Source organism: Trachurus japonicus, chromosome 15 (genome assembly GCF_045865225.1).
Source record: "Trachurus japonicus isolate A0001 chromosome 15, Traja_1.0".
In the NCBI taxonomy this organism is placed as follows: Eukaryota; Metazoa; Chordata; class Actinopteri; order Carangiformes; family Carangidae; genus Trachurus; species Trachurus japonicus.
The window spans coordinates 20,393,685-20,411,414 of NC_140921.1; the positions used below are offsets into that span (position 1 = coordinate 20,393,685).

Here is a 17,730-nt window from a genome sequence, read left to right on the forward strand (position 1 = left end):
CATCTCTAGCAACAACTTCAGAAAATGAGTAGTATTTACGCAGAACGTCATGACGTGCCGCCATTCGCGCGCAAAGAGAGTGGATTCATGGGATATCTAACGGTACCCTGCTTCTTTTGAAAAACACGAGGCAAATCAACGGTCGACACCACAGTGAAAACCACTTGGAGGACTCCATACGCTGGTAAGTAACTTAGAGCGTTAATATTTTATTGACCCCGTCTTCCTACATACAACTTTATAGGGTGTATTTTTAATACTGTCACCAGCGGCACCAAGCTGTTGTAGGCTACGTTAGCTAACTTAGTTTACAGCTTTCCACAAAACTGCTCAGCTAACACAAGGTTCATTCAGCTAAGGCACCGTTTATATAGCTAACGCCACCTAAAATGGACGCAAAATGGTTAATTTATTCATCAATAAGCACTCCACAACATGCTCAGACATGGCGAGGCTTTTCATAGCGCATGCTGAGCATGGAGGGGGGGGGGGCGGGGGGGGGCTTTGTTTCCGTGGCTGCTGGTTGAACGTTACTTGGACCAAAGACGGTTTATAAACCGTCCATTTATTGAATATCTTTGCTTGGACGAGGGCTGCATCCGTGGTTACAAACGTGAGTCATTTCTGTACGGCGCGCGTGATGTATCAAGTGGCCGGGCTCTCATAGTGACGCCGTAGCTGCGCATTCACAGCTGCAGGGGACGACGTGCTAACAGCTAACAGCCGTGCTACATCAGCTGATTGAGCCTCTTGCAGCCGCGGATCGGTTCACGTTAACGTGGACTCGGTCCGCTCCTCTCGCTCAGCTGGTGAAGCAGCGGTCTGATGAGCATGATGTCCGTGACGTGCCCCGTTATGCGCGACGAAGTTGTGATGTTGTCAGGTGATGAAAAAGACACCTGATCACATGTTTATGGAGTATAAAAACTGATTAAAAAAAATAAATAAACGATGCTTAGCCTGGCAATGGGGCATGTAAGACCTGGCCAGGCTTATAATACACTGGGGGAAGCCCTGTAAGCAGAGAATTTATGGCATAGCAGTGTATTAAAAATTATATGGAACAGTCTTGCATCTTATTCATCTCATTACAACTCTTTTTTGAGTGCTGAATGACAATAGATTAGACCACTTTTTTTCTCTTTTCTCATCTCTCTTTCAGGTTAGCGCAGAATTTCTGAGGATCACCACACTGAATCTTGAGCTATAATTCATGGCAATGTTGGACTTCAATACACCTGAACTGCTGAAGGATGGTGCCGCAGGAAAGAGACGTCTGACCCAAATGAGTGTTCTACTTCAGGTATTAAAATGTATTCTCGACCTATTCAATTTCTGCATTAACTGCTTTAATCATAACTTCACCTGTCTCATTCATATTTCTCTCCTTTAAGTTAATTACATACAATACATCTGTATTGGCTTCCTCCTCCTAATATAAATTCAGTTGAAATGTTTGACATGTTAGTACTGTATTTCCAGAAAAGCAAAACTCTTAAACGCTTAAATAAGTCTTTCAGCAACTAATCAATTGTAATACTCTGCAGAGTGGAATCCCCATTCAACGGACGCAGGAGGTTGTCATCTGATTTCTGATCAACCATCTGGAAGAAGATGCCAGTGCCTTGTTCAAGGACATTGAGGTTAGTATAATACTGTATTTAAAGGGATATTTTGGATCTTTTTACATGAAGCTGTATGACATCCTTATTAGTAGTTACGTGCATCAACAGTGACTTTCCCCCGACTGCGTCGTGTGAGCAGAGTTCCGGCCTGGTTTTGGTGTGGACGAAGCAAGTTCGGCTAGTTGGCTGAGATCACAAAAATAAAGCGTTTTGCTTCTCAAAACCATATGTGTTCAAAAGAGTAATAATTTGCATCACAAAACCGTTATCCATGAAAAAGTCTGACCTCACAATCACCAGGTGCTATTTTCTGAAGTTGCTGAAGTTGGACAGTAATGCAGCACAGTCCGTGATGGAAGATCAGCCCGACAAATGAACACAGAATATCAGACAATCAGCGATTAAGGATGATTTGTTTTTCTTGCCGTTATAAAACATATAGCGAGCCTACACACCAGCCACGTCCACTGTGCTCTGGCTCAGCTGACCGGTCTTCAGATGGCAGTTAGAACTAGCAGAGGCTCCTCTGACAGCTGCAGGTGAGCCGCAGGTGAGCTACAGGTCAGCTGGCTGGAGAATGTAGCGCCATTCTATTTTTTTTTCAGCAGCAATGTCCTTGCAGGTGATGCACTATGTCTGTCTGAGTACGTTTGTCAGTCTGATCTTCCACCATGCACTGTGCTGCATTACTGATCACACGCCACCCTGTCTTCTCTGCTCCAACTCCATCTGACGAAGTTCAGCATCATATTCAGATTCATTAAGGTATCCTTTTGGCTCTGTGCTAAAACAAGGGATGGCTTCATCACTTATGTTTACGTTAACTATCTGAGCAGTAAACTCTGTGAAACAGGTGATGGAAAAGTGCACAGCTGTCTACAGGCGGCAGCATGCAGTGATACGAAGGGAGAGAAAATAGCGCCTAGCAATTGTGAGGTTAGACTTTTTCGTGGATAACGGTTTTGTGATGCAAATGTATCACTCTATTGAATGCATATTGTTTTATTTTAGTGACCCCAGCCAACTAGCCGGACTACATTCGTCAGCACCAAAACCAGGCCGGAACTCTGCTCACAGGACACAGTCGGGGTCACTGTTGATGCACGTAACTACTAATAAGGATGTCATACAGCTTCATGTAAAAAAAATATCCTAAATATCCCTTTAGCAATGTTAGTTTTAAAGTTACCACAATACTATCACAGTAGTATTGTTCAGGTTGTCCTCTTTATGTCCTGTTACACTCTTAATGTTAGTAGGTGGTAGTATTTGTCTTGTAACATGCAGGTTGAAAGTGAGCTCCTAACGGTTATCTTAACAATGTCTGCAGGATGCTGCTGATGGATCTGTCGGTGTTCAAGAGGAATTTGCAGATGAGGTGATGAAGATTTACCTGCTGTGGAACCAAGATGGGTCAGTGGATGTCAGGATTGTGTTTGAGGGCAGTCACAGACTGCGCTCACCCTGATGTACTATTGACTTAATGCTTACATAAGAGTTATAGTGATAGTGAAATTGCACTTGGTATTGTTTACTGTTGTGGAATTTTAATGTGAAGTGTCACTGTTCTTGGTGCATTTTAGATGGATGCAAAATGTCATTGTTCTTGGTGTATTTCAACTATATGCAGTTAAAGCAGAAGTAAGTGATATATTTGTGTTAATATAAGTCTTAAATAGTTATATCTTCCGACAGCAATCACTTACATAGAGTGTTTGGACTGAAACACGGGTCTCTCAGTCACTCTGCTCTGCTCTGAGCCCAGGAGAAAACATTTATCGTATCCTACAGTTTTTATCCAATGAGGAGAGAGAACGGCATGCAGGGCTGTGTGTGCAGCCAAGGAACGCCGTGAATGTGGCGACGTAGGGACGAGGACTGTTATGGTGCGTTCAAGGAAACTCGTATTTTTCCGACCGTGAAGTCGTACCAGTTCGATCTGGTACGAGTTCACGGGTCAGAAGTTACGAGTGGCCGTTATAGTGACTTTCACCGGTAAAACAGGTCGGAAAAACACGAGTGGGTTGCCTGGAACGCTACAAAGTCGTAAGTTGTGACTTGAAGCTGTAATTTACGATTTCAAAAGCCTGCCTGGAACGCAGCATTAGCGAAAACGACCGGACCAATTACTTCTGCTTTAAGTCTGGCCTGATGCTCTCATAACATGGACTTTTTCACATACTCATTGGCAAGAATAATCATGGTTGAGTTATTCTAGATAAAATGCCAACAATTTTATCATGTCACCCATGTTGAGAGTTCTCTTAAAGCAGAAGTAATCGATCCGGTCGTTTTCGCTAATGCTGCGTTCGAGGCAGGCTTTTGAAATCGTAAATTACAGCTTCAAGTCACAACTTACGACTTTGTAGCGTTCCAGGCAACCCACTCGTGTTTCTCCGACCTGTTTTACCTGTGAAAGTCACTATAACGGCCACTCGTAACTTCTGACCCGTGAACTCGTACCAGATCGAACTGATACAACTTCACAGGACGGAAAAACACGAGTCTACGAGTTTCCTTGAACGCACCATAACAGTCCTCGTCCCTACGTCACCACATTCACGGCGTCCCTTGGCTGCACACACAGCCCTGCATGCTGTTCTCTCTCCTCATTGGATAAAAACTGTAGGATACGATAAATGTTTTCTCCTGGGCTCAGAGCAGAGCAGAGTGACTGACAGACCCGTGTTTCAGACCAAACACTCTATAGAAGTGATTGCTGTCGGAAGATATAGAGGGTATGCACATGACGTCACGGTACTCGGAAGTCGCTGTGGAACGTCCACTGAGTGGCAAAAAGACGAGTGGCAGAGCCGCCAAAGTTTAAAAACGAGCAAGTAACGAAGCGATTTTCTCCGAGCCCACACAAGTCTGACATGTCTAGCTTTGCCAGCATGTAAAGCAGCATGACCTAACAGAGCTGCTAAAAATCTTGAGGATACGTCTCACTTTGACCGAGTTACATTCAAGAACCTGTTCTCAATGACGGAAAGTAAATTCACTGGAGCGGTCTTTTTTTTTTCGATCGATCAGCTGTGTTTACAGTTTCAGGTGTCATAGTTACGATGTTTAGACAGATAAATTAGTCCTCTAACACATCCTACAGTTTGACTTGTCAGAGTTTTTCAGAATAAAAGCAGCGCGCAGGTTTAAGCGTCGGGATGACAGTAACAGTGAGCCTGTCAGTCACTCTGCAGGTGCCACGGTCACACTGTGTGTTACAGGAAGTGTCAGTGGAGCAGACGGTTTTGGGGAGCTGGTTGTCAATTTCTTTTGACATAAATTTGTTTTGATATAAGATATTTTATCCAGTTTATGAGTCCACCGCTATCCGCCAGCATGTTGAGGGACGCTTGTTTTGCCACTCAGTCCGATCGAACGGGGCGTTGCCGAGGGCAACGTGACGTAAACGCATACCCTCTATAACTATTTAAGACTTATATTAACACAAATATATCACTTACTTCTGCTTTAATGCTAAAATGTGTGTGTGTGTGTGTGTGTGTGGGGGGGGTTTCTTTCTTGAAAACTGGTCACCATTGGTTTAAGTGATTTGGGAGAAGCCGCAATACTGTTTTCCTGCTTACTAATGAGCAGAGTTCAATTCAGCTTGCTGTTTTTATAGCATGGACTTTTTTTTTTCAACCTGGATTCAGTCATAGTTAAAAGAACCAGTTCATGTAGCTTCTTTATATGTTGTTGACATTGAAAAAAAATGCATCCAATTGTTTACAAGTATTGATGATGGCTGTCAAATAAATGTCCCAAAAGTTATATTTTCCTCTCTTGTCTTTTTTCAAGATGTAATTTACATGTTTTGGTGTAGGTGTAGTAATTTTGCAGGTTTATAAATAAATTATGTACATTTTACATAATAACTTGATTATTAAAACATAAAGATACAGCATATTATGAATAGATTTTATGTATAAAATACAGAACAGCTCCATTTAAAATGCAAAGTTTTATTGTTGTTCTACCAGTTTAAATTAGTTTTTTGTTTGATATTTTCCTGTTAATTTGATCATTTATTGATGCACAATAAGCAATTATTACATGTAAAAAATACAGGAAATGGTCTATTTATATACAACATCGTTATGCGAAATTAACAAATTATTTTTGTAGACTTAACAGTTTTTTAATGTGATTCAGATGTGATTTTATTCACTGTAAATCAATTTACAGATTTCGTCAGTAAAGTTATCTACTGTGCTGCCGTATTTTTTACAGGAATACTCTGGTAACCCCAGCTGCCAGCGTTTTCCTGTAAAAACGACATTTTTTTTTTTACAGTGTAAGATAGAAATGGAAAGTATTATGTTTACTTCAATGAATGCTGATGGCCTTATTAATTAAAGAGTACTTAGCCACTCAATGAGTATGTTTTGATCCAGTTTATCGCCTATAGCACAACTGATACAGAAAACAAAGTTTAAAACGTTCTTTAATATTTTTATTTTGCTTGTGCTGAAAACTTCTTGCTAATACGTAGCAGCTTTTTCAGCTATGATTGCATTAGAACTGGTGTCTCCATATTACGCTTAACTGTCACTGCTGCCAATGCAGTATCAACATTTTCTTAAAAAAAGCAGAGACGGATGGTTAATACAGTAATCAACCTAAAATAGCAGAATTTTTAATTTGATGTCTTTTGTAAAGTATTTTGACATACACCAAAGGTACATTTATATTGTCTCATTTCAAATCCATCATAATGCACCAAGCTAATATCAGGAAACATGTCTCATTGTCCAAGTGTAGCCTACATAAAGCTAATGGACACGAGTATATTTGGAAAGAAACTCCACTGACTAATAATAAAAAATCACTTTCACAGTCCCTGGAGAGAAGCGTGATCTCCATTATTGTCTGCATGAACTACAGTAGAACAAAGGAGCCTTTTGATACACTGTTTCCTATTAGACTGTAGATTCATGGTTGGTTTTGGTCATTTCATTGAATTTATTGACAATGAAATAAATATAGACCATGGCAAGGCAAATATTAAACTAATAGATGCATCAATAATATATTTTTTGGAAAGAAATGGAAAAAGTGGTTTTGGAGGTTTATGTTGTGCAGTAGGAGGGAGCAGAAGCAACAGATCCATCTGAGGATATTGGCATCATCATTAAAGAATACATACTGTAGTGCTGCAAGATCTGAGGGATGTGGCTAATTGGTGTGCACCCCTGTTTGCCTTTATCTACAATTTAAACTTGAGCTTGCCCCGAGACATGTCATACTGTAGACACAATCTCTATTCTGAAAAGGTTGATGGGATTCAATAGGGACAAGCTCTCCATTAAGGAGCAGGTGCTCAAAACCAAACTACATGAGTAAAATGCAGCTGTAGACACGACCGTATACATTGCTCCTCTCTTGACTCTAAGGCAGAGGAAAGTGAAGAGCAAGAGTGCCTTTGGATTTATTTTTCACAAAAAGTGAGTTATGTAAACAACTAAGTGAACAGTGGATCAGTGGTAAGTGGCCAAAGCTTCAAACATCATCTCTGCCATTAATGACATTTTTCATGTTCGAGAGATACAGTATGTGCCATTACAAACAAACAAAACCTAACCTGAAATGTGTGGATGCTGTGGGTGTTGGATCTATGAAGAGTAACTTCAGCAGCAGCAGAGAAAAGTGATAGCTCATTGTGTAACTCAACACAATTTTCCTACCTAAACTAATTTTTGGTGATGTCTGTCTAACTTTGTTGATTTTAATGTGGTATGATTTACTTGAATTACTTTGGAAACAGAAAGGTTACTAATGTGTAAACAAAAAGCCGCCTTATCTTATCCTGGTTTGAACCCAGAAGGCTTAGACCTCTATTAATCTTGACTGCACTAGCTTTTCTCCTCAATCTGTCATGGTAGTGACACAAAACAGCGCTGTAACCTCAAAAGTTTGGGGAAGCAGTTATTGTTTTAAATCTAACTTTCTGCCTTATCTAACCATTTCAATTTCCTGTTATTACAATTATCTAGTTATTTCAGTTGTTTTGTTACTGTGACAGTCACTTGTTTATTCTGTAATTAATTTAGATAATTCACTTTCTTTGTACAATTAAAAAAGCACATGACACATTCAGATTAAAAAGTCATGAAACTCTCTCCTACCATCATTCAGCTTCTACAGTCTTATATGTCCTACATGTTCTTAAATTTATTCCATTTTATAAAATCCTCCACTTCAGTTTAACTACAGTGTATGTATTATGTATACCTTGAGCTCACAGTCCACCTGTAGGGAGGACAAATCCTACATTTGGTTTCCATTGGACGACCAAAAGTAAGTCTATAGTGGCATCGAGCAGGTTTGTCATATAAAACCACTTCAGGGGAGGTAATAACATTCAAAGTTATTAAAATTTATTAGAGTGCTGTAACTTGAAATTTCAAGTGTAATAATGTTAGAAATCACAAAACCACTGAGCTGTAAGACGGCAGCTTCCCCCCAACAAGCCAATACCATGGCCTGTTAAAGGTTTTATGACTGCATCAATATTTAAGAGTTAGACAAAAGTAAATGAATAATCACCAGTTTCCAAAAACAGTTTCCGGGCTATTTTGTGGGACAAACATGCTATATAAACTCTAAAATAGAGTATTAAAATCAATATACAGTGTATTTATAAATATAGCTTGATTCAAATATCTGTTCTCCATTCCTGCGGAGCCACATTAATATTCATGTATAGCCTCTCTACATTTAACACTAGAATACATTGTCTGGATAAGCACACAGGGAGATGGTGCCAAAAAAGGAAAATATTCTTAAATTGAAAAGAAAGTTTTGATATTTTTCTGATGAAATGTTTCTGACAACAATGCATCTTCGCACTGTACATGCTTTTTCTTTCTTTTTTGAAGAAATGTGTGAGGTTAGCGGTTGCATGAAACATACAAGGAGGCTTTTCGCTACTGAACGGAAAGACTGATTGCACCATAATTGCAGCAGACATGGGTTTATAAATCTGTGCGCAGGGCCTGGCTCGTGTGGGTGAGACATGTATCAGGGAAGCTTAGATGTATGTGGATAAAACTTAGATTAAGACTTGCATTTATAATATGCACATGAAATGTACATCAAGTGGTGTGCAATATGCTCGGCAGATTGGCATATAACAAAATAATCAGTTTCTCACAGCAATTGTCTTACCCTTTGTAGTACCTGTAATTAGGTGTGTAAATATTTAGTTTCATTGAGGCCACTGTCAAATTATTTTTTTTAGTTTTGATAAGTTTGATAAAATGCACAATGTATTTGCAAGATATTTTACAGTGATTGGGGAGGAGGTGGGTTAAGGACTCAACATGCTCAAACAAGTGTACTATGCTATTTATATTACTCTGTGTAAAGGATAAGTACAAAGTGCATATTCATCACAAGATACATATTGATATAAAATAGTAAAACTCTTGCAATGTTTGTTCTTCACACTCTTAGCACATTATTTGAAAATATCTCTCTCATGCTCAGCAACTGACCTTTCCATACTGTCCAAACAGAGCTAATGATAGCACTGTGTGACGACCTTTTCTTTTCTTTCATATTTATATGTGCAACTAACAGCAAAGTGCTCTCATTTACATTGGTTATAGTGCTGTATTGGAATAATTCTGAATTTTCAGGAAAAATACAACCAACAAAAGAGGAGGAACTCAAACAATGTCCTCAGGACAGATTTGAAAATTCCACTTATTTGACAAATTCTGAGTAATTTCCATCGTTCATACAACATAGAATAGGTTGTGAACCATTTTGGAGACATGGCAAAGGTAATAAATATCATTAAAAACTACTTGATGAAAGGGCATTGAGCCTTCAATCATCTGACTTGCTCTTATAATAACAACCACTCAACTCAGAGCTCTTAATTGGCTGGTTTCATTTTCTTTCTTTTGGTGTGATAAATCAACAGAATCTATTGATTAGTTATAGCCAATCATGCACACTTGTAGTAGCAGAAGCTTTTACTCTAAAGACACTATATCTGCTAAGTGTATCCAAACCTTTAGCACAACCATCTGATCAATCACAGCAGTTTTACAAGCCTTATCTCCAAAGTTGCCCGTGTGTGCCATAAATGTCCGAGGCTGGATGCTCATGGATGCAAGAGGCGCTGTCTAAGGTACTGCATTCAGCCCCTCCCCGGTAGACATCACGGAGAGACACGTGATGTGCTCTGTCTGTGGCTCCTGACAGTCGCTGGATAAGCTCAACAGGGAAACCAGATTGCACCTTCTCTTCCACAAAGATAACTGGATTTTCGCCCCGCGCTCCCCGCCTGCTCCATCCAGCGGTTTCATCTCATCTTTACGTGTACTCTCGGTTTTTTTTTCTCCATCTGGAAACAAACTTGGAGGACCACATATTTAAGGTAAACATTTTTTTTGCCACTAAGCCTTATAACGGTTTTTTTTAGAGGAGTTAAAGTGAAAGTGGAGCTGTCTCTCTGCCTCTCTCTCTCGCTGAGGCTGTGATTCACTTGAAAGCAGGTCTTGATGTGAAGGTTTCGCCAGAGAGGATTGGAGATGTAGCTACAGGCTCTGAAACAGACCGAAAAAAAAGATATATATATATATACGGACGGACTTACAGGAGCTCAACCCGCGGTGCTTTGCATGCATTTTTTCCACCTCTCTCTCCATCTCCCTGTGTGTGTGTGTGTGTGTGTGTTGTGCCAACTATTTAGGGTCCCGTAGAAGTGAAGGTGCGCACGCAAAGGTAATATTAACAATAACGCCTCATCTCTGTTTCAGCGGCGGATATATATTTTTAATAGTTGTAAGCTTGAAAAAAATGTCGCAGATATGGGCACCGAAGAAAACCCTAATAGTGCGCCCCTTTTTTCCAGCTGTCATCCAGGTTGAGATGTTAAGGTATGGGGCATATTATTGATGAGGAGGTGGAAGCGAAAATATAGAAATGTTGCCCCGTTTTGGAAAGGCTAAATTCCGGCGAGGATGATCCCGATCTCGTATCTTAGACAGAGCGTGCTGATCATTGAAACATCTTGCTGGAGATGTTTCAGTCCGTGTGAAGTAAAGCCGATCTACAGCCCGGGCAGCGGTTACGTTTTCTCTTCTTTAGAGTACAAACTAATTGCGGAGATCATGAATCGCTGTTGTTTTTATGTCAGTATAGACGATTGGTGTTTTCTTTTTTCTTTTTGGAGGAGAATCCGTGTCACAGTCCGAGTGAAAAAATAGTGACGAGGCAAATGTGAAGAGTGTGTGATGAGCAGGTTTTTGGGGTCTGAATGAGACCCAGTGGCAGCCCGACTGGTTCAGCTTACACAAACCAACCACTGTGAATCAAATGACGCACTTTTCCCCTCATGTTAAGTCTTCAATAGAGGACTGACCAGTGAATGGGCTACTGTATCGGAATGCTGCTTATAATGGTGGAAGTTGTAACCGGTGTAAGTGTAAAAGTAATGCGCCTTAAAATGAGAGTTGTAAATAAGTCGTTTCCTTTAAAAAAAAAAAAAAATCTTACTCCGGTGCGACTGACATGTCTGCAGGAATACATCTCAGATGCGCGATGATAAAGATCAAAAATCCTCATTTACAAATCGTTTTTGTCTCGTGTTGGTTGAATTTGTGCACCTTTCTTTTTCTTTTCCTTAAAAAAAAAATCTTCGAAGGACAGTGTGTGAAATCACTCCGTTTCAGACACAGTGCTCAGTAGCTTAAGTAATACGTGGATCCAGTGATACTGACCGTCCACAGCTGCTGTGTGCTTCCTGGAAAGCCCTGCTGATATTAATCTAATGATATGGCTTGTGTTTGTTGCAACAAAGGCCTGTCTGGATACAAGCCCCTGATTGGCCGATCTGCTTTAACCACAGTATCAACTCTGACTTCTGATGGAGGCTTTTGCCAACGTGAATTTGGATTTGGTGAAAATGCTGATACTGTATTGAATATGCTATTCTCTTGCAGGGTGCTTTGGGACTGAGGACTGGCTTGACGGACAGACTGCTTCTTCTGCCGAGCTTATCGCCAGCCTGGCTCCATATGGCATTTTTTCTCATCGCTATAGAAGATGCAGGGTGAAAAGCCCAGAGCAAGGCTTCCAGTTACCCGCCAAAGAATGCTGGCATGAACATGAAGATTAAAGCTGCCATTTCAACTCAAGTGAAACCGTGTACACTCTAACTGGCACCAAAAGGGACTGTTTCATAATTACATAAATTAGACCAAGTGTGCCCAATGGATATTTGAATCCTTGTCGCTTTGCTTTAAATAGCCATGGCAGAGAGGACCTTTAAACAGTTCAAACTATTTTGGCGCGGACTGTGAGAGGTTTGGCCAGTGGCCTGGACAGTGTGAGGTAATGGTATTTGCTCCAGGAAGTAAGTGTTGGCCAATCCTAATGCTATGCAAAAATATTATAGCATTTAGTCTTTTGTCTTAAAATGCAGCTGTTCACACTTGTAAATCCATGTAGACAATCAGTTATATGCCAGTCTACTCTCTCACAGTCAACCAAGCTTATTTCTTGCTTAAGCAAAGGTTCTTTCAAGTAAATTCAGCCCCTATCCACCTCCACAGAATTTTTGATCGCACAATGGTTTTACAAAAGCCACATGGTGCCCATATCATATGGGTTGGGCTGCTCATTTGTTGCACTGTAGAAATAGGCACTTGTCTTGAGTTCACAGGTGCTGAGGGACAGTGGGCCAGGTTTCCAGTGTGGAATGCATGCTGTGAAAGTGAAATGAGCTTCAATATGAAAACGAAGAGTTCCCATGGGCTGCTAGTGTACTTCGACGATGATGGATTTTGTGACTTTTTAGAACTTCTCATACTGAATGGTAAACTCAGTCTTCGTTTCTCGATTTTTTGTGCCGAGCCTGCAACGGTCATATCTGACACAGCGGTCAACGACAGCCAATGGCACGCAGTCACAATAAGGAGAAACTTTAAGAACACAACCCTAATAGTGGACAATGAGATAAAGTGGGTGGAGGTGAAGTCGAAAAGACGGGATATGACTGTTTTCAGCCATTTGTTTGTTGGTGGAATACCACCGGAATTACGATCTGTGGTGTTACGACTGACATCAGCAGCGGTCAAGGATCAGCTGCCTTTCACTGGATGGATAACGGACATAAAGGTCAACAACACGGAGTCTGAAATGCTCGAGAGTGAAGGGGTCTTAAAGGACCTCTGCGGTACATCCAACATGTGCTTAAATGGAGGAGTCTGCAGTTTAATTAACAACGAACCGACATGTGACTGTTCTCAGACGGGCTTCCAAGGAAAGGACTGCAGTGAAGGTAAGACATCTGGATTCACATTAGACTGCACAGTTGGTACAACATATCCTCTGTAGCCTTTCAGACAACATGGGCTGAATTTACAAATTCAAGCGCCCCTATTGTAATAACCATCAACACTTGTAAAGCATCCCCTTCCTCTAGGTGGCTGAAGCCATATGTTTGTGTTAGTGCTACGATGTGTGCCTTTGATATGCAATACAGTTGTTTGTAATGAGTGAATCTCCTGCAAGGCCTCATTAGTAAAACATGCAGGTGTTCTCCATCCCCTAAGGTGTCTTCCATTCCTATCAAACAGATCTGTGGGGATTGGTTGACCTATGAAACATAATCTCCAATGGTTTACTACAAATGACTGAGTAATCATCTAAAAGTCACATAGAGAATAAACATATATGATATCATTGACCTCAAACAGCACAACATGCATCCCCTAGATTTAAAGAGACCCCAGAGTGCCCCGAAGTATTAACTGTGACATTTTTGTCATTGTTGTTGTTATTAATACATATGGCTTAGTTAAGTAGCTATACTCTATAATTATCCTAGCATTTTCTAGAAAAATACCAAAAACAAAACCTTCTAATTGTGGCACGACTGAGCCTTGAAAGCTAGGGGCCTGAATGATTTAATTCAAACAGATTAAAAAAAAGACAACGGTATAAAACAGAGGAAAAAAAAGGCCAGCAATCCACCTAATCGATACACAAAGAGAACATGGGGTTCTTTGAGGTAGCGAGAAAAGAACAACTCTGCCGTGCCCATGATTGTGGTCATGCTATCATGATAGATTAGTTTTTCTTGTATCTAAAATATATCTGTATCCAGTGCACTGCTCCACACAGTTGGCAGCTCTATGCTGTGTTTGTTGGGCAGGCCAAGTGTTGATGGGGGAGGGGTGTGAGTGTTTTTTTTTTTTCTTCCATTAATTTATTCTTCAACTTTATTTTAATGGACTTTAAGGCTCATTTTAACATATACTGTAGGCTAACATTGGCCATATCTAATTTACATTTCATTTCATAAGATAAGGCATCTTTATTCAAGCACATAAATCTTTTATTAACAATAAGCTCATTAGGCCTGGGTTTGGGTAACTTACTACTGCAACATAAGATATTCCCATCTGATTGCCATTAGTTATTGAGGCAAATATGAAACACCACTAATTAAAATGTCCTCTATGCTGTGTAGGCTATGTTTTATTTCCTACAGTTTTCGGGCTTTGTTTTCATGAGGGAACATAGGCTCTTGTACCAGCCTCATGCACTGACAGAATAAATGATCGTTGCTGTGGTCCACTAACAGGATTTCAGTGCTGGGCAGCATTAAGTCTTTGTTTATTTAAACTATTCTACATCAGTGAGATGTAGTGTGCTGCACTGCTGCACTGCATCAAAGTACCCTAAATTAATCTTGATCACAAATTAACTGTGGCAGTAAATATTCTTGGACATGGCACCCAAATGGTATTATTGTTTTCTGTGCTGCTCTTTACTGCAGACTCTATAGTATTTTACTTTAGTGTTGCAATAATTTATTGCAACATTGACTCACAATGCTTGATTCTTGATATGACTATAAATGACATTTCAGATTTGTGTCAAAAGTTAATTCGGCAAAAACAAAAAAATAAAAACAAAAAAACCCTTCTCTACACTGGGTACCAATTTTTAAAGGCTTGCCAACCTGTCAGTTGGTTCAGTGTGAGATATCAGTTTGCGTTTGGCATTGGTATTTGATAAAGAGAAGACATTTGGCTGTTTTTCTTGTCTCTGGAGTCAAGAGTTTATGAGAGCCCACTTGGCATTTTTCCTATGCTCTAAGTTGGAGAGAAAGTGGTGCTTGTTTCAGTGTAGAGGAGCAGAAATCCAAACAAGACAATTTCCTCAGCCTCTTTAGAAGACTTGTAAATACTCTGTAATTTTGTAGTTTATGAAAGCACCACCTTAGGAAGGGATACAAGGGAAAAATGGAGATCGTGTGTGTGATCAAAGATGGGTACTGTATGGAAATGTTACATAGCTGCAAATTAATAGAATATTATTCCTTTTAAAAACTAAACTGAAATTCTGCATCGTAAACTAGATCGTATTTGACATACTGTGCTACAAGGTGGTGGAAAGAATCTAAAAAATAGTATTTCAATCAAGAAGGAAGGGGGGGATGCTATGATACTCTTGTAATAAGGAAAATTATAAAAAAAATAAGTAGCTAATGACATCCAACTACAACGGTGATTTTATGATAATAGTAATCGTTTTACTGTGACATCCTGTGGTTTAGTCATATTAATTTGCTCATGTAGAAATTCAGTTATCACAGTTATTATTCAGTTAAGTATGACTCATTGTTTTGCATCCTTACTTACAGTACATACTAAAACCCATTCCAAAGGTCAGCTTAATAATGGGCTATTATTTGCTTGAGACAAGTTGGCTCACAGCCCTCCAAAATGGGAGTCATTAAAGACAAAACAAACTACCTTAATAAACTGTGTCTATTTATGACCCTACATGTCACTCAAGAACACTGAGGAGGATTACAGCAGACAAATTCAAAAAGGCTTGATACAGAGAGACAATACAACATTGCAAGTGCAAATTATTAAATCAACAGTATTGGTTTCAGGAACAATGAAACAAAATAGGTTATAGTCTAAAAATTATAGGGATAAATCATCATTTTAATCAAACCAGTAGGGCTACCCATGTTCATAATTTTACAGTAATGAAATAACTAATAGGTTATATTAATACTGAGATTAATTGAGTGAAAGATATCTGTCTGTGTGCTGCATGAAAGATAAGTATTGGAGGTCACTGTAGTGGATATACCATGGCATTAGTGAATAGCTCCAAAAGAGTCATTAACCCTTTACCGGGCAAGTGACTGTTTTTGGACACTTCCGCACATGTTATATTTCCGCCCCGTGCTCCCCGTCAGTAAGAGCAAGAAACATGTGGTCTTCACCAAGCCAATCAGCAAAGACCAGGCTACATTACGGTATACGTCATCATAGCCTTTGACCAATCAGCAGAGACCAGGAATGCCGCTAACTTTCTCTTTTTTTCGACCGCGGAAAAAGACGCTCAGTCGGCTCGGCTTGCGGTAGTAATTAGATCGATACATCACAACTAATCAAGCTAAGTTGATGACACTCACACATTTTACAGTTGATTAGTTGTGCTAAGTCATGACATAAGTATTGTTTGTGGAGATCTTAGTGAAATGAGTGAAACTACACCATGAAAAATGCAGTGACCATATTTGATCATACGCCCGTTTATGGTAAACACTGAAGTGTCCGTTTTTGGACATTATGCCCTATTCAGGTAACAAACCATATAAGTGCATTTCCCTCACAAATAAGGCAATAAAACTTAGGAAATTGTGTTTTAATGTTGCCTAATGTTTTTATATAACTTAACAGTGATTTAGAGAGAATTTTAGACATTTTGAAGCTATAAATAGTGAATATGAGTGATTTTTCTCAGTTTATGACTTATAAACAGTTGTGTAAAATTCTTTAGATTAATTAATGTTGTCTAAGGTTTTTATATAACCATTCAGTAATTCAGAGAGAATTTTAACTAATTTCAAGACATTTTGAAGCTACAAATAGTGAATATGAGTGACTTTATAATCGTATAAAATACGATATACATATTATTTATACAAATGCTTATATACATATATTATTATTATTACAATAATATTATAATAATTCCAATTTAAAAGCCATACATGTTCTAAAACTTAATAATTTTTGCACTTTATGTGTTTTTCTTATATTTTCTATACATACACTTCTTGGAATTTTTCTTTACCACAAACGGGCAAGGAACCAAAAATGGTCACTTCGTTGACCTTCAATTTCTACATGAAAATGAAAAATTTTGAAAAATGTCAAAATTGTAATTAAGTTTTGTTATATCCTAGAATAACAATCTAAGGTTGGAATTTTGAATTTCAAAGTATTTCAATGAGTGCCCTATAAAGGGTTAAGATGAAAGCTATTGTAAGAACAATGAACACACCCTAAGAATATGATCTAATAAATTCCTCTATAGTGTGTTTGTATTCACATTCAGGGGAGCAGATTCTCTCATGGACTAGATCCGTGACCTGAAGTTTGATAGGAGGGGCTCATTGTGATTCTTTAAGCTGTTCTCATAAATAAATGTCAATACACTGAGGAATTCACCAATAAAGTAAGCTTTTATCCTTATAAAAGCCCGACCATAAAGACAAAGAAACTCAGATTTGAAACCCTGAATATCATTGTTCCTCCTAATTTTAACTGTGCCGCAGTGACAGTGACAAAGGAGACACTTTTTCCAGATTAAGGAGCCGTCCTCAACAGAGAACTCATTTTACAAGTTTCAAAATGGTGGGTCGAAAAAAAAGAACATTATATTCACTGTTTTACATTTATTCATTAGTTATATACAGTATATATCTTCCCTAAATTACCACTTCTACCTGTGGAAGAGAAACCACAGGTTACTGAGTGCAAGTCATTAGAGCCACTACATCACACAAGCCTCAAAGACAAACAAGGAATCTGTCAGTAGAGCTGTCTGCTGCAACACTTACTTTAGTTTCAAGAGGCAGTGTTAGATCATCAACTGTTAGTTGTTCCAATTGGACTGACCATAGTCAATGTTTTATAGTCTAAAAGTAGTGCTATTTTTTTGTGTCAGTTGGGGACGTCTGACAGTCTGTAAACACAACATAGACAATTTAACTCTACTGTATGTGCAGTTGTTTTTACAAACTGCCTGGCAAATAGCTTCTTGCTAT

The 17,730-nt window shown here is 39.1% G+C and overlaps 1 protein-coding gene and 1 long non-coding RNA gene across 24 annotated transcripts in view; both read left to right on the top strand.

The window, feature by feature from the left end:
- Nucleotides 1–1,248: 1,248 nt before the first annotated feature.
- Nucleotides 1,249–3,123, top strand: LOC146973625 (uncharacterized). Its single transcript, XR_015037689.1, has 3 exons — nt 1,249–1,303; nt 1,548–1,643; nt 2,956–3,123. It is a non-coding gene; the product is annotated as an uncharacterized LOC146973625 (long non-coding RNA).
- Nucleotides 3,124–9,779: 6,656 nt separating this feature from the next.
- Nucleotides 9,780–17,730, top strand: part of LOC146973626 (neurexin-1a-like) — a 253,900-nt gene continuing 245,949 nt past the window's right edge. For 18 of the 23 annotated variants that reach the window (XM_085800346.1, XM_085800348.1, XM_085800359.1 and 15 more), the window contains exons 1-2: nt 9,780–10,017; nt 11,585–12,924. In XM_085800346.1, coding sequence (XP_085656472.1) covers nt 12,105–12,924 — 820 coding nt within the window. In that variant the 5' untranslated portion in view covers nt 9,780–10,017; nt 11,585–12,104. Of the gene's footprint in view, nt 10,018–10,098; nt 10,365–11,584; nt 12,925–17,730 lie in introns of those variants that run through there. The other 5 variants (XM_085800347.1, XM_085800358.1, XM_085800368.1 and 2 more) reach the window with 5 other exon arrangements.